This window comes from Hemicordylus capensis, chromosome 17, assembly GCF_027244095.1.
Source record: "Hemicordylus capensis ecotype Gifberg chromosome 17, rHemCap1.1.pri, whole genome shotgun sequence".
Lineage (NCBI taxonomy): Eukaryota > Metazoa > Chordata > Lepidosauria > Squamata > Cordylidae > Hemicordylus > Hemicordylus capensis.
In genome coordinates, this window is record NC_069673.1 from 11548227 (window position 1) to 11570537 (window position 22311).

At 48.5% G+C, this 22311-nt stretch overlaps 1 protein-coding gene across 2 annotated transcripts in view; it reads left to right on the forward strand.

The window, feature by feature from the left end:
* FUBP3 (far upstream element binding protein 3) overlaps positions 1-22311 on the forward strand; it is a 70425-nt gene that overhangs the window by 5485 nt on the left and 42629 nt on the right. Inside the window, exons 2-5 of one of the 2 annotated variants that reach the window (XM_053282579.1) lie at positions 7210-7318; positions 18259-18309; positions 18818-18851; positions 20962-21011. In XM_053282579.1, coding sequence (XP_053138554.1) covers positions 7213-7318; positions 18259-18309; positions 18818-18851; positions 20962-21011 — 241 coding nt within the window. In that variant the 5' untranslated portion in view covers positions 7210-7212. The remainder of the gene's footprint in view (positions 1-7209; positions 7319-18258; positions 18310-18817; positions 18852-20961; positions 21012-22311) is intronic. The other variant, XM_053282580.1, reaches the window with a different exon arrangement.

Consider the following 22311-nt stretch of genomic DNA (forward strand, 5'->3'; position numbering starts at 1 on the left):
GCAGGGGAGTAACAGCAGGAGAGAGGGCACTCCCTCAACTCCTGCCTGTGGCTTCCAGCGGCATCTGGTGGGCCATTGTGCGGAACAGGATGCTGGACTAGATGGGCCTCCTTGGGCCAGATCCAGCAGGGCTATTCTTATGTTCTAAGTTCCATGTGGATGGCCAGGTAGATTTCCATCTTCCCTGAAAATGTGTCCCCATTTATTGTAAACAGAATTGGAGCTATTACCTTCTAATATGTTTGCTTCAGCTCTGGAGAATCTTTCCTCCATGGTGTGGTGGACCACTGCCCTCTTGGCTGGTATTGAGCATTTCTAATGGTGAAAACCATACTGGAACCTCGTAGATTTGTTGGTTCTTCCACAAGCTCCTGTAGTCTGTGTTTCCTACCAAGTATCTGTTAACATAAGTTTGCTTAGGTGAACTAACTTTGACCTGTTGTAGGACCTGGGCCTTTGTCGGTGCTCCACATAAGTACAGTCATCATCTCTTGCCTACCGCAAGGGTTCCACGCTCACAAGTTTTCTGAGGTCCGCTCAGTTAACTTTCGATCCCGCTCAGGTTGAATTAGGAAGGCCCCACTCTGAATGCAGGTGTGCACACACACTGCTTTGATACTGCTGCCCAGAACAAAACTCATTCTGCAGAGAGATGAAAAAAATTGGAGGGACCACTGGGCATAGGGCTTAGGGGGGAAGCAGATCTTCTGTCATTTGCACTGGGAGATAAGAAACGGTGGGAGACCTCTCTGAATAAATTCCAGAAAGGATTCCTGCTGTTTCTTACCTTCTCAGAAATGGAGGAAATCAATTGTGGGGTGCTGGGTGTCTTGCTCCCCAGAGGATTTGTAGATACCTGGCCTAAATCATCGCTGCGTATCATTCCTTTAATGAGTAATACCCTCTTACTGTGTGCGTGTGCATATGCAGCACTTTGAACATGTGTGAACGCTAAGCAGCATTATTAAAACGATTATTGTGTTAGACATATGGTACTGTGCCTTTATAACAGCTAGGCATCAGCTGGAATCCTTCCAGGTTCAGCAGCAGGAAGTATTGTTATCTAATGCAGTGGGTTCCAAACATTTTAGCTTGTCTAAATCTTTGCAAAGAATTTAGTCCAACATGCACCCTTGACTCCCTCTGCATTGTTGCTTTCTCTCAACCTCTTCTTCTCCCCACTGCCCTACCACAACTGCTTTCCACCCAGACCTGTAGATTTTCCAGGAAACTTTGAATTGCAAAGTTTTCAGCAACTTTTTTTGGAAGAATTTTTAATGCCCTTAATAGAGTGGGATCTGATTTATCATGTTTTGACTAGGATACAGAACTCCCAGAATATAAGTTAACAGAACTTTTAAAAAGTGTGCCGTATTAATTGTATGGTATAAATACCTCAAGTTTTCCCAATGGCTAAAGCCATGAGCCATGATACTAGCTGGGTGACTCTGGGCCAGTCACTTCTCTCTCAGCCTAGCCCACTTCACAGGGTTGTTGTGAAAGAGAAACTCAAGTATCTAGTATCTAGCTCCTTGGAGGAAGAGCGGGATATAAATGTAGTAGTAGTAATAATTAATAATAAAGGTAGTTTAATTGGAAAGTTTGGTTGGGGAGGGGGAGAATCAAGACTACATGTAATGAAGTTCAAATGGTTATATTCAAACCTTTCCTTGGAAATAATGTGTATGGAATGTGTGTAAAGTGACAACTCAGTAGCATTGGCTTGCATGGTGCCTAGGGATTGTCTCCTGGAAAAGGTGAATTGCAGCTCTGAAACGTCCTGGTTTGCCAAGTATCCGAGTTGTCAACAAGCCTGTGTGTTCTTGACTTCACGGAATATCTGGCACTACTTGGTGGCCGCTGGTAGCCCTATTATCCATCCCAGTAACAGGGAATGTATCTTGCTTAATTATGCTGGCTTCCAGCTTGTTTCCAGGTACAACTCAAGATGCTATTGTTGGCCTCTTGAGCCCTAAACAGGTTGTGAGAAAGGTACTGGAACATGGGAAGCTGCCATATACTGAGTCAGACCATTGGTCCATCTAGCTCAGTATTGTCTACACAGACTGGCAGCTGCTTCTCCAAGGTTGCAGGCAGGAATCTCTCTCAGCCCTGTCTTGGAGATGCTGCCAGGGAGGGAACCTTCTGCTCTTTCCAGAGTGGCTCCATCCCCTGAGGGTAATATCTAACAATGCTCACACTTCTAGTCTCCCATTCATATGCAACAAGGGTGGACCCTGCTTAGCTAAGGGGACAAATCGTGCTTGCTACCACAAGACCAGCTCTCTTCCCCTGCATCAGTGTTCCCTCTAACAGAAAATCCCAGATGTTGTTGACTGCAACTCCCAGCATTCTCAGCCAAAGCCCACTGAAGCTAGGGATTCTGAGAGCTGTGGTCAACATCATCTGGGATTTCCTTTTACAGGGAGCACTGCCCTGTATCCAAACCTTCTCAGCTCCTTTTCTTTAAAGACCTGCTCAAATGCTCCTGAACATCAGAGCAATGACAAGGGACCAGACTGTTTTGGTCATGGTGACTTGTCTTTGGCCCTCCTCTCTCCCTGTGCCCCATCTATCAGACTCCCTCTTGACTTTTTGGAGAAAAATAAAAACGTTCCCCCACTTTGGCTTTTAATGGAGTTTGGACTGGACTGTTGGAACTCTTGAGAGCCACAGAAGATGGTTATCTGCTTGCGACTTGCCTCTTGGATCCTCCAAGCTGTGGGATGGCATCGAAATATTTTAGAGGAAAGAATAAACCCTCAGGTCTGATACAGGAATAGGCAGCTGGTCTTTTTGCCATGCGATGATGACTGGGCAGATTTTTTAAAAAATAAAATCCCCCTAGAAGTCAAGGAATAGTCAAGGAAGTGAGGACTGACAAAAGGAAGTACTTTTTCACACAGCACCCAATGAATCTCAGGAGTCCTCTGCCCTGGGATGTGGTGATGTCAAGCAGCTTGGATGGCTTCAAGCGGGGCTTGGCCAAACTCCTGGAGGACAAGTTTATCAGTGGCTGCTGCTAGTCTTAATGGCTATAGGCTGCCTCCAGTCTCCTGCTCGTGGGCTTCCTAGAGGCATCTGGTGGGCCACTGTGGGAAACAGGATGCTGGACTAGATAGGCCTTGGTCACTCTAGCAGGGCTCTTCTTGTGTACTAATGAGGAGTGTGCAGGCACCCTAATGGTGCAGTGGGGAACTTGCCTAGGGAGCAAGAGGTTGCCGGTTTGAATCCCTGCTGATATGTTTCCCAGACTATGGGAAACTTCTACATCGGGCAGCAGCGATATAGGAAGGTGCTGAAAGGCATCAACTCATACTGCATGGGAGACCGCAATGGTCAACCCCTCCTGTTTTCTTCCAAAGAAGAACCACAGGGCTCTGTGGTTGCCACGATTCAACACCAACTCAACAGCACAACTTAAAAAAAAAAAAACTTCTAAAAAAAACTAGGCACCCTCTGGCCCCAAAAAGACCTGTTCAGGGCACGACTCACACCCCTTCTCTGTGGCTTTTCTTGTACAACCAAATAGCTGGTTCTCGCTTGGGTTAGCCTGTAGACGGACTTGGATTGGCAGAGCGACCCCCATTTCCAAGGCCCTCCCCTGTGTTGCAGCCCACGGCTCTGGGGGCTGCAGGGGCACCGAGAACGTCTTGCACTCTCTCTCACGCTGGCATCACTCCGGGCTGTAATGTGTGTGAGCCACAATCTTTTCTGCCACAAGAGAACCCGCTTGAATATTGGATTATTATTGGAGTTGGATTTCCATGCTGCCCCTTTTCCTGTCGGATATGTGGGTGAGCTGACATAACCCTTAATCTGTAGCCAGCTTGCAGTGTTGCTGCTTCAGATATGGGCTGTCTTTGTCTGACTTGCCAGACAGCTGGGATTCTTCCTTTTTGAGTTTAAAAAAACAGCAACTTTGGGGCGATTGGGGCAATGACTTCGTCAGTTTCTCCTCCAGTTCCGATTGTGCACCCTCCTCTCGCCCAGCAGGGCGTTGGGCTGCTTTGCCCGCGTCTCCATTCTGCGTTTGCTGCAAGGCAATTGGATTACGTAAGCTGGATTTGAAGCATTTGCTGGGCAGCTGCTCGCTCAAGGTAGTGGGGAAAGGCAAGGCTTGGAGAAGTCGGAGGAGCACAAATAGTTTGACTAAACAGTGGCTTCGGTGGTGGTGACCTATTGAAACACTTCATTATTTGGGTGCCACGGATCTGGCCCAGCTGATGTGGTCTTAGCAAATTGCATTTAGAGATGTGGAGGCCTGGGAAAAGTCGGGGAGAAAACCCTGTGTCCCCCCTGCCCCAAGGACAAAGACTAATTTCCAATTTTTCCTTCTCTGGCCTTGAAGTTGGGGGAGAAGATGTGGGGGAAAGCTGCCCCCCCAGGAAAAAAAATCGGGTTCCCCTTTGCATCTGTTTGCAATAAAATGGGAAGCTCTGAGTGTCTCCCAAGTGCAGCGTAATATTTCAGGGATGATCCCTCTACAGGTCCAGGTTTGGGCAGAAGGCTAGAACCCCTCACTCTTTCCCGAGGATGGGAGCACACCTCTCATAGCAGGATGAGAGGCTCCTGAATAAAAGCCCCCAACTTCACCTACTAGCCTGAAAGTATTAGTCCCATCTTGAGGCTTCACCAAACATGAGCGGTTTTGACCCTGGGAGTCTCCTGCTAACAGCGGGTGGACCAAATCCAGCCTCGGAAGCGATCTCGTGCACTTCTGTTTCTCAGCCCACGGAGGCCCCACCAAATTTCACCCAAGGTGTGACGAAGCATTTTTGTTCTTATGTATTTATTAAGCATACTTCTATACCACTCAAAACCACCTGCATCTCTGGGTGGTTTGCAATAGAACGGATTAAAAACAAAGTTAAAACATTAAAACAATGATAGATCCTATAAACTGGGTGAATAAATGTATCTTAACATCCCTTTTAATAGCTGTCAGAGATGGGGAGGCCCTTATTTCAGCAGGAAGGTCATTCCAGAGCCTCGGGGCAGCAATGCAGAAGGCCCATCCCCGAGTAGCCGCCAGACAAGCTTGTGGCAGCTGCAGACAAACCTCCCCAGATGATCTCCATAGGCTTATAATGGAGAAGGCATTCTCTTAAATACCTGGTGGTGCATTGTTTCCCTTGGAAGGAAAAGCTACAGCAGGCCTGCACGACATAAGGCCCCGGGGGCCGGATTCAGCCCGCAGGGACTATTTTACTAGCCCCCAGGTATCCTGCAGCAACACAGGAGCTGGGAACTGCCTTAGAGCACCATCCTGTGCATGCTTTCTCAGAAATATATTCCATGGTGTGCCCAGTGAGTCCTATTCCCATGTAAGCATGCCTAGGATTGCAGCCTGAAAGCAACAACAATTTAGGGAGAGGAGAGGACTTGATGTTCGTTTGGGGCTGGCAGGCACTCCAGGGGCCCCACTGATTGAGCAGGGACAGGACCCATTTTCTGGCCACTATCCTTGGTTAAAACTATGAGTCTGTTGATAGGGGGAATAGATCCACAAGTAACTAGTATTTTTAATTTGAGTGTAATAATGTGCTAAAAATTGACCTTGGCCCCTTCACGCCTACCTTGGATGGTTCACTAGGGCATTTGAGTTTTGCAGCCCTGAGCTACAGGCTTCTGGCTGTGCTTAGGAAGCTGCCGTATACCAAGTCAGACCCTTGGTCCATCTAGCTCAGTATTGTCTTCATAGACTGGCAGCAGCTTCTCCAAGGTTGCGAGCAGAAATCTCTCTCAGCCCTCTCTCGGAGATGCTGTCAGGGAAGGAACTTGGAACCTTCTGCATGCAGGTGGGCAGATCCTCTTTCCAGAGCGGCCCCATCCTCTAAGCGGAATATCTTCCAGTGCTCACACATCTCCCATTCCAATGCAAGCCAGGGTGGACTCTGCTTAGCAGACGTTAAAGTTCATGTTTGCTACCACAAGACCGGTTCTCTTCCCTGTTTCATGCCTGTATTGCAGTGGCCTTGGGAGAGTGCAACCCGTTTTGGCATTTGAGGTTCCCCCCCCCCCACGAGTTATATAGAAGAAAGCAATGAAGTCATACCTGGACTGCATAAGAACAACACTGCTGGATCAGGCCCAAGGAGGCCCATCTAGTCAACATAGGAAGCTGCCGTATACTGAGTCAGACCATTGGTCTATCTAGCTCAGTATTGTCTTCAAAGACTGGCAGCGGCTTCTCCAAGGTCACAGGCAGGAATCTCTCTCAGCCCTATCTTGGAGATGCTGCCAGGGAAGGAACTTGGAACCTTCTGCTCTTCCCAGAGTGGCCCCATTATCCCCTAAGGGGAATATCTTGCAGTGCTCACACTTCTAGTCTCCCTTTCATATGCAACCAGGGCAGACCCTGCTTAGCAAAGGGGACAAGTCATGCTTGCTACCACAAGACCAGCAATCCTCTCTGAAGGTAGGCCAAATGTTAGGCTTTTAGTTGAATTTGTATTGACTTCAACTGCATTTTGTATACCATATGTTTTCATGTTTGTTTTTAAACGTTGGGTTTTCTTATTTGTTTGTGGACCACCTTGAGACTTATGTAACTGACGGTTTAGGAAGAAACATAGGAAAATCGAAAGCTGTCATATACTGAGTCACACCATTGGTCTGTCTAGCTCAGTATTATCTGCCCAGACTGGCAGTGGCTTCTCCAAGGTTGCAGAGGCAGGAGTCTCTCTCAGCCCTGTCTTGGAGATGCTGCCAGGGAGGGAACTTGGGACCTTCTGCTCTTCCCAGAGCAGCTCCATCCCCAAAGGGGAATATCTTACAGTGCTCACACTTCTAGTCTCCCACTCAAATGCAACCAGGGCAGACCCTGCTTAGCTAAGGGGACAAGTCATGCCACAAGACCAGCTCTCCTCTCTCCAGCATCCTGTTTCATACAGTGGCCCACCAGATGCCTCTGGGGAGCCCATGGGCAAGAGGTGAGGCCGAGAGCCGAGGCGGGTGCCAAACCTGGCCCCTAACTCTGCAGATTGCAATTGCTCTTCTCCTCTCTCTGCACACCTCTGCCGCTGTATCTTCATCGGCCCATCCCAGATTCCGTCTCTTGGTCACACTGGAGTGGAGCCATCTTGGGAACCAGGTTTTTTTCCCCAATATATCGGATTGTGCCGAAAAGGCTGTTCCCTCGCCATTCAGCCACGAAGGCAGGTGCAGCGTTGCTAACATCTTTCTCTCCCTTTCCCCCCCTTATAGCAAATGGCTGCTAAAACTGGAGAGACTATTCCCCACTTGAATAATTCCGCACCCTTTGTGGACCCCTTAGTCTACGGTTACGGAGTAAAACGGCCCCTGGACGATGGAAGTAAGTTCCTCTTCTTTTTCTTTTTAGGGTGGCTGGGAGGGGAAACAAAGGGGCTTCTGCAGCCGCACAGGGCATTTGCAGTGAAGGAGCAGGGAATAGTTCTGGGACCCCCCAGAACTGGTTGAAAGTACAATCTTGTCTGCCGCAGTGGTGCTTGAGTATTCTTGCGTTGAGTCTTCTCCGGATAATGCAAACGTCGGTCACTGAGTTGCACTGATAAAAATGTGTCTCCCGCTAGGAGTGTTTTGTCACACCACAACTCTGTTTATTTAACACATTTATATTCCGCCCAACCGCAAGTCGTTGGCGAAGGACAGTGTAGAGATGTAACAAATGATGAGTCATTGGTTAACTGGAAGAGTCGTTCTTCTGAAGCTTACCCTTGCTTGGGAAAAGAGACATAGAGGGTGCCAGAGGTCCTTAGTACCAGCGTAATATAGTATACGCCTATACTTGTGCAGGATGAGGCTGAATATATATGTCTGGGGCTCCAGAGAAGCTGGTTGTTAGCCCTCTTGCGAAGCCTAATCTAGAAGTCCGGTTCATACAACCATAAGCTGGCTGGGAGGCAAGCCCTTTCCAGTTGTGGGAGCTGGGTTGTGCTCCCATTTGGCAATTGTGTGTTAGATAAAAACAAGGTCGGAGGTGGGAAGCTTGGCCAAGTGGGTCAAGCCCCAGTTGGGTAGAACCGAACACGCCCTACCCAGATACGGTCCCCAGCTTTGGAGTGAGGTAGGAGGAAAAGCCATCCTGCCCAGTTGGGGCTTGGCAGACAAGAAAGCTCCCTGCCTCCTATCTTCTTTTTAGCCAACCTAAGACCGCTGTTGGGGGGCCTTGGCTGTGGAGACCCCCTTGGGGCTGATCGCAGGTGGCAAGGCAGTCTGAGAGGTGCAAAGCTGCAGTCGATGAAGAAACCCCACCGAAATCCTGTGGTGCTAAAATTGTACAAGACCATGTTAGTGTGCTGGTGTATCCCGATGTGTTGGCATCTCCATCAGGGCTCGGACATTTGAACCAAAACCTGGGTACAATTGAGGAAAGGGGGAGAGGGGCAGGTGACTTTGGGCACTCTCCCCCCATTGCAGAACAACTTAATACCACCTTTACGAGTAGCCACACCTCCCAGAATGGCTTTGAATATAGTGCCGGGAACTGCAACCGGAAACAAGTTGACAAAGCCCCTGTTTGTGTGCAGAGAGCATCATGGGGATCCTGGAAAACCACCCCCTTCTCTCCCCTCCTAGCCCCCCAGTCGGGAAACATTGATAAGTTGTGTGGGGGTGGGGGGGAGAATATCTTCTGCTATGTTTTTCCTCCAGAACAATAGCCTTGTACTTCCTTTAAATGTTTTAAATGACGGTTACAGCTGCCTTTTAGCTCTGCAACTGCTTTCTGACAAATATTGAATATCAAGTCTCTTTGTATTCTAGGTCAGGGGTTCTAAAATTGGGTCCTCCGATGCTGTTGGACTTCAACTCCCATAATCCCCACAATTGTTGCTGGGGATTATGGGAGTTGAAGTCCAACAGCATCTGAGGACCTACGTTTGAGAACCCCTGTTCTAGACAATTACAATATACCTGTATTACAGACACGTATAACTCTGTGTGTAACTCCATGGGATATTATATGTCTGGCTTGCTGTTTGTGGCATTGTCCAATTTGGCTACCTGTGCAGATGCACTGCTAGCCCTTGATACTGTGTGATGTCCATTGCATTTTGAGAATGTTGGTTTATCCATTGGAGTTCAACATAATGATTTTAAACTTCAAACAGGATAACCTTTTTTTGTTTTTGCATGCTGGAAATGTGTTCTCGGTTTCTTGTTTGGACAAAAGATGCTTTGGAATAGTGGGGGGGGGGGGTGGAGCAAATTGCAGCTCCACATCCGGTATACTTGTTTTTAAAAAACTGAAATAAAAATGTAGGACTGCATGCCTCAGCAAAAATTACTTTATTTACTTTGAAGGTTGTGTATACTGCCCTTCAACCTAGGGCCTCCAGGGCATAAGCTCTGCTGGATCAGGCCCAAGACCCAACTAGTCCAGCATCCTGTTTCCCACCAAATGCCTCTGCGAAGCCCACAGGCAAGAGCTGAGGGCATGCTCTCTCTCCTTCTGCTACTCCCCTGCAACTGTTATTATGCCTCTGAGGCTGGAGGTGACCTATAGCCCTCGGACTTAGTGGCCACTGATAGACTTGTCCTCCATGAATTTATCTAAGCCCTTAAAGCCATCCAGGCTGGTGGCTGTCACCACATCTTGTGGCAGAGAATTCCATAGCTTAATTATGCATTGTGTGAGAAAGTACTTCCTTCTGTCGGTTCTAAATTTCTGGGCAATCAAGTTTCGTGGGTGTTATGTGAGAAGGAGAAAAAATTCTCTCCATTCACTTTCTCCACACCATGCATGATTTTATAGACCTCTATCATGTCTCCCCGCAGTCGTCTTTTTTTCTAAACTAAAAAGCGGGCGCCAGGAGTCGACACCAACTCGAGGGCACACTTTACCTTTAAGGGTTTCACGGGCAGACACCTTGCCCTTTTTCTTGCTATGGAAACCACTTCGAGAACTTGGGGTTGAAAACTTCCTTAATCAAATGGTAATATGGAACATAGATTTTAGTGTTGGGTGCTTATCGATTGCCCTGGCGGCGGCGTACTCTGTGGCCAGAACACAAGGAAGGTCAGAGCGCAGTTTGCGGCAGAAGGGGGTGCTCTGGTTAAAAAAAAATAAGTTTGTGAACCCCTGGCAGAGGTGATTTGCTGGGCAGAAGGTGTAGAGGAGGAGAGTGCAGCCCTGTCATCCAGGCCTTTCCCTTATTCTTCTCTTGCCTCTCTTGCTCTTGCATATTCTAAGCCCGGCTTGCAAGCCATCAGAGGAAGACAATGAGCTGCGGCACCAGAAATGGCTTAACGCCGCACCTATCCATTTCGGTAAATGGACAGCTGAGTGATAGAGGATTATGGATCCGAGATGGCATGGCGGTGTGCTGATCATAACAAGTTCCTGGAGCTTTCCGGCGGGTGGGGGGAGGTTTTTGTCGCACTGAAAAAGCTGTCTAACACCCACCCTTCTGCTTCCCTTAAAGTAGTCTTAATCTGTGCCTTGCAGCTGCTGGAATTGGCTGAAGTGACCTGAGCAATGGGCATGAAATGGAGCTTGAAACGCAGAACTGATTCTCTCTCTCCCCCCCACCACCCCCCGTTTCAATTATTTGCTGTTGAACGTGCCTGCCTGCCTTGAAAGAAGCCGCCAAAATCTCTCCAAGCAACTGGCTTGCTTGAAAGATGCTCTCTCGCACCCTCGGGGTGATTTTCTTGCAAGTCTGTCAGACCCCCTGTCGAGCCTCTTCTGTCCCCCTTTCCCCCCCATCCGCTCTGCCAACTATCCTGCACCTAACTGACCTTGCTCACACATAGCTGTGCCCATAACCTAAAACGGAAACAGTTTTGTAAGGTTTCCCCACCTGGGGGATCGGGTTGCGGCTCAGGGTGGAGCATCTGGTTTGCACACAGGAGGGCCCCATACTAGATGTCCACCAAGTTCTGTGCAGGCCATGTTAGCGAGTGGCAAGTAAAACCTGCAAACTGGCTGTGGACTTCCAGTGTGCGGGTCTGTATTTCCAGTGTGTGAGACTTCTCCTCTGCCTCTGGATTTGGGGAAGGCAGAACAATAGAAGGTATTGTTCTGTTGACCAAGCAAGGGCCAAAAGCTAGCCTCCTCCCACCTGTACTGGGCCTGGCCAATCAGGAGGCTTCATGCTACCTGGGGGCAACATTACCCACCCCGATTCCCTTTGGGGTCTGTTCTGTTGCTTAAGTTCTTCCATCCCTCCTTGGTTTCCTAGGACAATGGGCTGCTGGCCATCTGTCAGAATCCTCCCCACTCCTCGCGGGGAGTTCTGTCTCAAGGAGGTTTGGGTTCACCATCCGGCTCTCTCAAACGTGCAGTAAAAATGCATTTACTGTTTCATTTTTTAAAAATGAATTCTGTATCTGTTTTGATCTTTGTTTGTTTTTACATTTTTGGCTGGTTTTGTTTGCGAACCGCCTTGAGACGTTTGGAGTAGGCGGTATACAAATATATTAAATACAGGCAAGCAGACGTAAGGGATGCTACAACCATGGTTGATTGTCAATCGTTATCTCTTTGGAGACAGCTGCTGAGACCCTACAGCACGTTAATGGCATGGTTGGTCTCCCCAGGCCCTGTGGTCCCCTCCAACAGTTTGTCTGCCCAAGAAAGGTGGCCAATTTTGCTGGGCAGTGGCGCCCATCTGTAGCTAACACTCATAAGAAGAGCCCTGCTGGATCAGGCCCAAGGAAGCCCATCTAGTCCAGCATCCTGTTTTGCACCGTGGCCCACCAGATGCCCCCGGGAAGCCCACAGGCAGGAGTGGCTTCATGGTGGAATCATTTCCCATCATTTCCCACCATGGTGGAATCATTCTGTCCCAGATGCTGGCCGAGAGTGTGGTCCGGATGACTTCCTATGTAGGAAGAGCAGCCAGCCCTGCCTTGCCTTGTCCTGCCTTTTCGTTTCCTGGCCAGGTATGCTGCTAGCTCCGTTGTTGGATCCAGTTTGGTTTGGATGCGGGCTTCCCAAGGCCGGACATCCATTCTGTGCTCTAGCGGCTGATGTCATCTTTTCATGTTCGAACCGCTTTGCATGTGTCGTTTTGTCATCTTTGATCTCAGCTCGAGTCATATCCAGTATCGGCTCCTCCACGAAACGGGGTGAGGTGGGCCGCAGGTATGGGGCACTCAAAAGTGCCAGAACGGAAGGCAGGCAAATCTCACCCCCGGAGCACAATCTGCAGGCTTCTGTATGTTAATCGGAGTGGGGGACCACTGCTCTTCTGGCGATACAAATAAAAATACCTGCCTTTTTTTGTCTCTTCAGGGTACAGCTCGATTAACGTAAATCTGCCAGCAGGATGGGAGAGCTATTTGAGTGGCAGAGGCCGTTAACAGGAAATGGGGCTGGTTTTATGCAGTACTTTTCCTTATTTTGCAGTAAAATGACTGCCGTTATACTTAAATTGTGCTCAATAGATGTAAAAGGCGGGGGGGTGCGCCTGTGCGTGCATGGTCCCCAAGATCACCCGCCCCGCCCCTGCTATTTCAGAGACTGATGGGGAGTCCTCTGCCTGGATTGTAAAACGGTGGCTCGTATTCGTGTTACCTCTGCATCCTGCCCGCAGGTTCACCTCTCGATTAGCTGTTCTCTTTTTTTCAGAGCAAAATGGGCTTGTTTGGCGAATGGAGTTTCAGACGAGGCATGGCAGCCTTGGGCTGTACGCTCTGTTTCAAAAAATAAATTAATTTCAAAGGTTTCTGGGGGGCAGAGCTGCTTCTAACTAGTTGCCTTGTCTGTATTTCGTAGGGTTTCATCCTGTTTGTGCGGAAATAAGTGACTTGTGAGCATTTCAAGAGTTTGTGGATTTGTTTGTGCAAAATAATCATCCTTCCCGATTACCTAAAGATACCAATTTTTAGATAAGCCAAATAGCTGAATGTGTGATGTTTTACAACAGAATATACAGGAGGAGAGGTTTAAATTGTTTTTGAATTTAGAAGAAATTATGGATATAATATTTTAACTGTTACAGTGCTCAACAGATGTTTAACACTCAGTAATCAAATCAATAATTCAAACATGACATCATGCCCAAGAGAAGCAGATCTCCTCAGATTCTTTCAGATTTCTCAGATTTGAATCTTTCTTATATTCAAATTTACTATGTCTGGTAATTATTCACTAAAGTGAATGTTTGAAGTTTACTACAAATTCAAAACAGTTCTTTTACTTCCCTTTTGCAAGCACATTAATAAAAAGATTCAATTGCATATATTTAATTTCTTGAATATTCTTATAGTGTAATCTATGCAAAATGACTTTGCCGGTCAGTGATGGGCCTCACATTTAAAAGTAACAAATTTAAAAAGCTAAAAAGCCCATTGGATAGGATTAGTAGATAAAACATTTAAAAGTCACTATAAAGAGATGGCATACCCTGATATAGGTGATACAAAAGCATATACTGATGGGTGCCTGTTCATGGGGTTTTTTGGCACAGGATCATTTGAATGGCTGCATTTAGCACCCTCAAGGCTGCAGTCAACAGCCTGGTTTAGACAGGTTGTAGAATGTGCTGGCAGAACTGACCATGCCATTTCTGACTACAGATGGAGGTCATGTATTCAAGCGTTCCCCTCTGTGTGTAAATGAAAACGAAACAGAACCCTGTTCTTACAAGTAAAAAACTAGCACCCAGGTTCTGCTCCCTAATGTGCTGCTTGAACGAGACTTGAATGTGGGCACTCCCCGACTTACAACCACTTGACTTACAAAACAACCATACTTAGGAACAAAGCTCCATAAACTATTAAATGAATGAAACGCCAGCCCACACATGCAAACAAGTTGCCTCTTATAGGAGCGTTCCAAGTAATGAACATCGGGCTTACAAACCAGCTTCTGGGACACAACCCGTTGGGAAGTTGGGGACTCCCTGTATTCCGAAACGTGCAATCTGAAGTGATGCAGTCTGTTCTTGGGCAGATTAATGAGAACTAGCTGAACTGGCACACAGCATCTACGCCGCTAGTCTCTCCTCGCCGCTTCCACCCCTCCCTTCCACCCCAGTCTGTTCCCCGTCATTTTCGCCTGCCGGCCACCTCCTCTGCCAGGGCCCACTGCCGTCTCCTCACCCGCCACCCACCTCCTCCGCCCCTCTCCCCCCGTCCCAGCCCCCATGCCCGCCGCAACGGTCCCAGTTGCTGCAGCAGCCTCCGCCCCGCCATTTTCAGGAGGCCGCCGCCACCCACCCAGCCGGGCTCCTTTTGGCACGGCTTAGCCTCCCACTGCCGCCTCTCCTCTCGGCACTCCTCCGGGCTCCTCCAACCCCCCACCGACGTTTCCCTCGGCCCCGAACTCTCGCAGCATGTCGCAAGAGTTCCGCCGCCAAATCCTGGCTAAGAGAATCCTGGCGTGCTGGCGAAGAGAGTGAAATATAGACATGAGGTAGTAGAACCGACTCTGCCACTTCCGGCCGCAGCCCCACGGTTTTCTGCCTGGGAGTAAGTGCCGTTGTCATCCGTCGAACATGCATACAAGTGAACAGGTGCAGTTAGGATTGTAAGAAGCTGGACTAGATGGGCCTTGAGCCCACTGTGCGTGTGCTCCCAAGTTTTTGGATGTCCGCTCAGTAAATTTTAGACCCTGCTCAGGTTGAATCAGGAAGGCCCCGCTCTGAATGCAGGTGCCTTGATGCTGCCGCCCAGGACAAAACTCATTCTGCACAGAGATGGGAAAAATTAGAGGGACCACTGCTTGGGCTTGATCCAGCAGGGCTGTTCTTAGGTTCTTATGTTCCCCTCCACATTCTCAGAACCTCCCTCCCTTTTCCATCAGTATTTTTTCTGTTTCTTCTGGGGGTTTTTTGGGGGGGGTGCCACCCTCTCTTGTAGTTCATTCTGCTCAACCTCTTTCCATTTGCTTTTGTCCATTCTGTCCACATCCTTTCAGATACGCGTGTGCTTTTGATTGTAAGACAATCAAAGCTTGCGGTCCCCCTCCGCTGATACATCCAATTTCTTTTGAGGCTGCCTGGGAGATTTGGCACCCTACTCGTGGATATACTGAACCTCATACCTAATGTGTGTGCTTCGCAACTTTGGTAAACCTGCTTTTTAGAATTCCTTGTGGAAGAGCTATTTGGCCTAGTGCATAACCCATAACCATGGCTAGCTCCAATCATGGCTTGATGCCTTAATCCTAGAATCCCCAGTATGAAGCTCACTGAGAAACTCTAAGGGGAAGACTGGGATTGGGGGAGAACCTCATGTATGGCACCCCTGGCTCCTTAAAACAAGGGCGAGATGTTAATAGAATGAGCACATTTGTGTCGGGGAAAACATTTTCCTTACTGGAAGTGGTGGGGTGTGAGATGTCTCTCTTTCGTCACCAGTCCACTGCTCAGGCAGTTGCTTCGCATACTGGTTGCCCAGTGAGTGTGTTGTAATGGTGCTTTCCTGGGGCGGGGGAGACCTGGCTTGAAATCTCGCTCAGCAGTGAAGCTCACCTGGATAACCTGGGACTTGTAATTTCTCGCAGCGTGATGGTGGGGATAAAATGCTCTCCCTAGATGCTCTTCCCAGAGCAGCCCCATCCCCGAAGGGGAATCTTTTCCAGTGCTCACACATGTGGCCTCCCATTCAAATGTAAACAAGGGTGGACCCTGCTTAGCAAAGGGTCATGCTTGCTACTGCAAGACCAGCTCTCCCCTCCTTCACCCTTCCCTGCAACAGCACCCACCTGTATTCAGTTTGTTGGGCACTTGGGTGCCCAGGTATCCGGCCTGCCTTTTTGCCCTGTCCCACGATTCTTCTACCAGATTGATAAATAGCCAATAAGAGCCCCTTCAGTTCTCGATGAAAACATGCAAAGGCGGATCTGGGAGTCAATAACACAGCAGCAGTCCCCTTCGGCGAGATGGAGAGTAATAAAAAAAAATATCTGTATTAGATCGATACTTTGGGGCCCGGACCGTTATGAAGCTATTGATGTAGAACAGGAGTAGATTGACCCTCTTCATCTGTGTTTATTTATCTACAATGTGCACTTAATGAAAGACTTTACGCGTTCCTCTTTGGTATTTATCATGCGACTCCATTTTTGCTCCCCACTCTGACTCCTGGGGTGGCTGCTTCATTTCAGGTCAAAAAGACTATGTAGGTGGCCTAGAAAGTGACTCTGAAAAAATGTATATTATTGCGGCTCGGTCTATTTCCTTGGTACGTGTCATCTCTGCCCCTCAGCAGCGCAGTGTAATTGGAATAGGCTTCAGCCGGTGGTTAGATCGAAACGGCCCATTTTTGTGTAATGTATGGCTAAAGGCTGTGCTTGCACAAACCGTCTGTGACATCAGGTGTTTCTGGCGTTGGAGAAAGTGCCTTCCATTCCGTTCATGCAACCCTTTGCTTGCAGCGGTGGGAGGGGGAATCTGTGCTGTGCTCTGATCTCTGCCATTGTGGATCATGTCCACTGGATCTGTGGTGGTTTATTCTGCTCAGTTTCCACTGGTTCCAGGGTCATCCAACATGGGAAGACTAACGAAAGACCTTCCCGGAGCTAAGATGGAGCTCTTTCCTCTACTGATCTGTGCATTTATTTGGAAAACCATAGGGATGTTCTGGCCTGAACGACTTTATGGGGCCTTCCCCTTCTGTGTCTCAATTAGTCTAGGATCATGATGTGATAAGGTCTTGATCCATGGCCGGTTTTGTTGCGGGCAGACAAGGGAGCATCATATCTATGGTGCGTCTTCCCAGGCAGGACATCGCATCAGTCCTATGCATGCTTACGCCAAAGCAAGCTTTGACACATCTTCTTTGGATCTAGGAGCCAGATGGAGGACACCTGACGTAATGAGTGACTGGTGTGTGGTAGGGGGAAGGTGAAAGACTATTCTTCTAGACCAATAATGTATATTGAGAATAATGTTGGGGGGGGGGGATGATATTTTAAAGTAGTTCATCTGGATAATGTCAAGGTGGCTGCCATCTTAAATGAACCAGCTGGGTTGACTTAAATGTTGCCCACCCAACTATGTACTTGTCATAGCGTTAGAGAGAGAACTAAAAAGAGAGAGAGAGAAACGGACTTTCCCACTCTGCATACATGTTGCATGGAATTAACTGCCTTTACGAATTGTGTCAACCCTTGAAATGAGCATGTGGGTCAAAAACCAAAGCATATACATAGTCGGCACAAGAAACCTTTCACATTGGTTCAGTTTAGATACCCCACGAAACCCTGGTTTGTTCTTGCTCTAGTTCATGACCAAATACATGGCTTAAGCTTCCAGGCTTACAATAGAGCAATCTGCTTTCATTTTTCTGCTCACTCCCTTCTGCTTGATGCAGCAGTCTTTAAAGGCTGTAACCATGGCTTGTTGTTCTAAACACCCTGCCAAATCCGAGATAGGCAACCTTGGCTCTCTAGCTGTTGTTGAACTACAACTCCCTTCACTCCCTGCCACAATCATTTGTGGTTGGGGATGATAGCAATAGCACTAGCAATAGCACTTACATTTATATACCGCTCTATAGCCGGAGCTCTCTAAGCGGTTTACAATGATTTAGCATATTTAGCATATTGCCCCCAACATTCTGGGTACTCATTTTACCGACCTCGGAAAGATGGAAGGCTGAGTCAACCTTGAGCCCCTGGTCAGGATCGAACTTGTAACCTTCTGGTCACAGGGCGGCAGTTTTACCACTACGCCACCAGGGGCTCCCCAGAGAGACCCAATGATGGGAGTTGTAGTTCCAACAGCTGGAGAGCCAAACAGTGTTCCCTCTAACAGGGATTCCCAGATGCTTTTGACTACAACTCCCAGCATCCCCAGCCGCAGTAGCCTTTGCTTGGGGATTAAGGGAGTTGTAGTCTACAACATCTGGGAATCCCTGTTGGAGGGGACACTGGAGCCAAAGTTGCCTCCCCTTGTGCCAAACCATGGTTAGCGCCAACCATGGCTTGCCAGCCCACTCCAAACCATGGTTCCTAATTCTGATTTGCTGGCTGGTCACAAACCATGGCGGCTTAATTCAGAATTCACGCCAACCCGTAGTGATAAGCATCAAATACAGGGCTCTTTGATGTGATGTGATGCTGATTTGACGACGATTCCGGCGGCCCAGTCCTGTGAGAAGTCTCCAGTTCTATTTTCCGTTTGTTTTTCCACACATTTTATAACTGCATCCTTCACACAGGGCACAGTTTGCCCAGTTTGAAGTGGGAGGGATGGACCGGGGAGGTGGTGGGGGAAGCCGGCCCCCTTGCTTAGCTCAGTCGGTTGCATTGGGTAGAAATGTGATAACACAAACCACTTGGTGACGCAAGGTTCTTTAACAGCCCTATTCCTTTAACAGGTCTCCGTGTAAGTTGGCTCCCTGGAGCACAGATAAGAGAGACCCAGAGAAGTATGTTGCAAGCCCCCTCCCTTCTCTCTCTCTCTCTTTCTCTTTCTCTCTCTCAGCGCTTTTGATTAGACTAAATCTCCCCCCAATCTCTGTGTGTTTGGCTTCTTTTCATTTATTTTAATATATACCAATCCGCTTGATCTCTTACATCGGGTTTAATTTGGGGAGACTGCTGGAGGGGATGAGCGCTGTTTTTCCAGGGATTTGGGGGGGGCAGGCAGGATTCTCTCCCATGCCTCTCAGCATGAGGGCGAGGTGGATCAATTTCCTATCCTGTGTTCAGCTGGACACTCGGCTTCGCGGCTGTTGTTGATCAAGAAATCCCCTCCTGTTTTCGTCCCACGTAACTCATTCATTTCAGCCACTGAGCCTAAATTGCTGTTTTTGCTTTGCTTCTTCTTTTTTCCCCCCTCGATGAAAATGGTAAGATCTCTTTTTCTGTAAAGATGAAGTTAGTTTATCCGTGCTAATGCTTTGATTTTTCTTTTTTCTCTCTTCTCTGCCACAGTAGGTAACCAGTTAGGGGCCCTGGTACATCAAAGGTAAGCAGTGGGTTATGTTTTATTATGTATTGATCACTTCTAATTGTTTATTGATCTGCCATCTGTACGGGAGTGTTAGCAAGTCAGAGGTTGAGAACGTGGCAAAACTGTAGGCTCCATTCGCTCTTCTCTCCCCCTCCTTCCACCCACCAGCCTTTTCTAGGCTGAAGTTCCTAGAGTTTTCCAGTGCCTATGTTCCCAGAGAGGACATGCACTTCTGGGGAAAGAGGAGAGGTTGATGGGGTGTCATGTGAGTGGCCTCCACCTATGTGGAGGTCTGGACAGACTGAAACTGAGATCCGGGCCCAGATCCAGGCAACCGCTACTTGGAATTCCCTCTAAGGCGTGCACACGCTCACAGGTTTTTGGGTGTCCACTCAGTTCATTTTAGATCCCGCTCAGGTTGAATCAGGAAGGCCCCATTCTGACTGCAGGTGCGCCCACAGCCTTGATCCTGCCGCCCAGACCAAAACTCATTCCTCATGGGGGAAAAATTAGAGGGACCACTGTTCCTTGACCCACCATCTTGGAGGTACAGATCCCCTGTGCCAGAGCTGCACGACTTTGGCCTTCAGCGGTTGTTGAGGGCCATACTACAACTCCCATCATCCCCAGCCACAGTAGCCAGTAGTCAGGGATGATGTCTGCAGAAGGGCCAAAGTTGCCTAGCTTTGCCATATAACTCACTTCCTCGCCGTTTTGAAAGCAGCCTGCTACATGAGAGGGGTTGTGTGTGCGTATACACGTACATACATACATGCCTGGTTTTCTAGCTCCTGGCCTCATGGGAATAAGGGAAGCTGCCTTCTACTGAGTCAGACCAGCAGCACATCTAGCTGAGTGTTGTCTACACTGACTGGCAGCAGCTCTCCAAGGACTGATGCCAGAGTTTTTCCCAGCCCGACCTGGAGATATATACAGCCAAGGATCGAATCTGGGACCTTTTGCAAGCAGATGTTTTACCACTGAGCTATGGGTATATCTTATAGCAGAGAGTGCCTATATGTCGTCACTCATCCAAATGCAAACCAAGGGGACAGTTCTGGCTCTCCACCATTAAGAAGCAAAAGAGACTGCATAAAACAACCCTAAAATCACACAGACAATCACAGCAACTGATCAGAGGCCTGGCTAAATAGTCAGGTCTATGTGAGATGATAGGAAACTGCCATATACTGAGTCAGACCATGGGTCCATCTAGCTCAGTATTGTCTTCACAGACTGGCAGCGGCTGCTCCAAGGTTGCAGGCAGGAGTCTCTCTCAGCCCTATCTTGGAGATGCCACCAGGGAGGGATCTTGGAACCTTCTGCTCTTCCCAGAGTGGCTCCATCCCCTGCTGAGGGGAATCTCTTCCCGTGCTCACACATCAAGTCTCCCATTGAAATGCAACCAGGGCAGACCCTGCTTAGCTATGGGGACAAGTCATGCTTGCTACCCCAAGACCAGCAATCCTCTCCCTCTAAAATATAAGGAGAGACTGGGCCAGTCCGCTCTCCAGTGGGGAGAGAGTTCTGTAGCATAGGGCCCACCACAGAGAAGGCCTGTGTGACTGCCTCTCAAAGTTCTTATGAGCTGAGCATATGCATATTTTGGGATTCGGACAGCCAGGAAAACAAACAGATGGATCCTAGAACAAATCAACCCAGAATTTTCACTCGGCACAAATGGCCAGGCTCAAACTATCCTACTTCAGACACATTATGTGAAGACCCAGCTCCCTTGCTGGGTCCATAATGCTGGGGAAAGTGGAAGGAAAGAGAAGAAGAGGACAACCAGCAGCCAGGTGGATGGACTCGATTGCGACAGCAATGAAGGCACCACGGAGAGACCTGAAAGGCCAAGTGGAAGACCGATCATCCTGGAGGGAATCTCTCTATGTGGCCGCTAAGAGTCGACACTGACTTGATGGCACTTAATCAATCAATCAATCAAACAATCAGGTCTGGCACATTGGCTTGCATTTGGATGCGCACCTCAGCTGTACAGTTTCCAAAATGTTGAATTCCTTTTCTAGTTTCCAAAATGTTGTATGCGAAATATGGCTATCATTTGGAAAGAGAAGAACGTCGATTCACTGTAATGAGTCTCTCTCTCTTCTCTTCTCTTCAGGGCAGTAATAACCGAAGAATTCAAGGTGCCTGACAAAATGGTTGGATTCAGTAAGTATTCCATTTGAGACTGTTTGCCCCTCTGCCACATTTGGGAGCTCTGGGTGTTCATTCTATTCAAGTCTAATTTACACTGGGGAGTGTTCAGCATAACTGCGCAAGTTCTGCTAATGCTGTTGAACGTGGCGATTTGGGGGGGGGGAATCCTTTTTTGTGTGAACTTTAAAATCAATTGAGGATCATTTTGTGTCTTCCTGCCTACTACACTGGCCTGCAGCTAAAGATCTAGGTGGCAAACTTGTCTGATTACATGCTGAGCTGATGAGCATCGGGGAAATTGCCGGTGGGGAGAGGACGAACCACTCAAAGGGAAGGCCTGTAGTTCTGGTGGAGCCGCGAGCTTAGCATCCACAGGGTCCCGCACCAATCCCCAGTTGAAAGGAAGGAGCTGGCAGGGCTGAGGAAGACCCCTGTCTGAGCTGTGGGGATAGCTGCCGCTCTCACGATAAAGGCAACTTCCTATGGCCATTTGAGAACTTGCAGTTTTGTTTTAATTGTAAGCCGCCCTGAGCCACTCTGGAAGGGTGGTATAAAAATCGAAGAAGTAAATAAATAATATAATATATAATATATAACACAACACACAGTTGTAAGAGTGGTAAAGAGATCCCCAGATCATATTTTGCCCACTTGCTGCTGTTTCCAAATCTGCCGTTGACATCGCTTCTAGGGATGTGCAGAACCGGTCCGCGGTCCGACGGTTCGGTCTGGGGGTTCGTGATCGAACCGACCCCACCCACCCCGGTTCCGTCCAGACCAGAACCGGACTGCCGGGTCCAGTCCAGCAGGTCTGTGAACTTTTTTTTAAAAAATTGTTTTTTAATGTAAAGAGTAACTACCTGCAGCCCCTTCAGGGGGCTTGCTGTAGCTGTAGGGGGGTCCACACGGTTCCCTCTCCCCCCTGCTGACCTCCCTCATCACCGCCACGGCTGGGTAAACATAGTCTTTTTGGCCCTTTTGGGCCTCCGTAAAAGTGAGCAGCCGCCATTTTGGACGCCACCGTGCATGCGCAAATGCCCTCTGTGAGGCCAGACCAGTGGGGTGTTCGATGGGGGCTGGACCGAACTGGCCTGGTTCCGTTCGACCAGATGGTTCCATGCACATCCCTAATCACTTCCTGTTTTTGTAGTTCTCCTTTCCTGTATGACCGGGCCTTCCTTGGCCAAGGTCTCTTGTTTTCCTTCTCAATCTGCTGCTATATCAGGGCTTGACAAATCCCAGGCGCCATGGTGCCTAGAAATTTAACCCAGATGCCTAGGTACTCAGAGATAGTTATGAAATCTGATCTGCA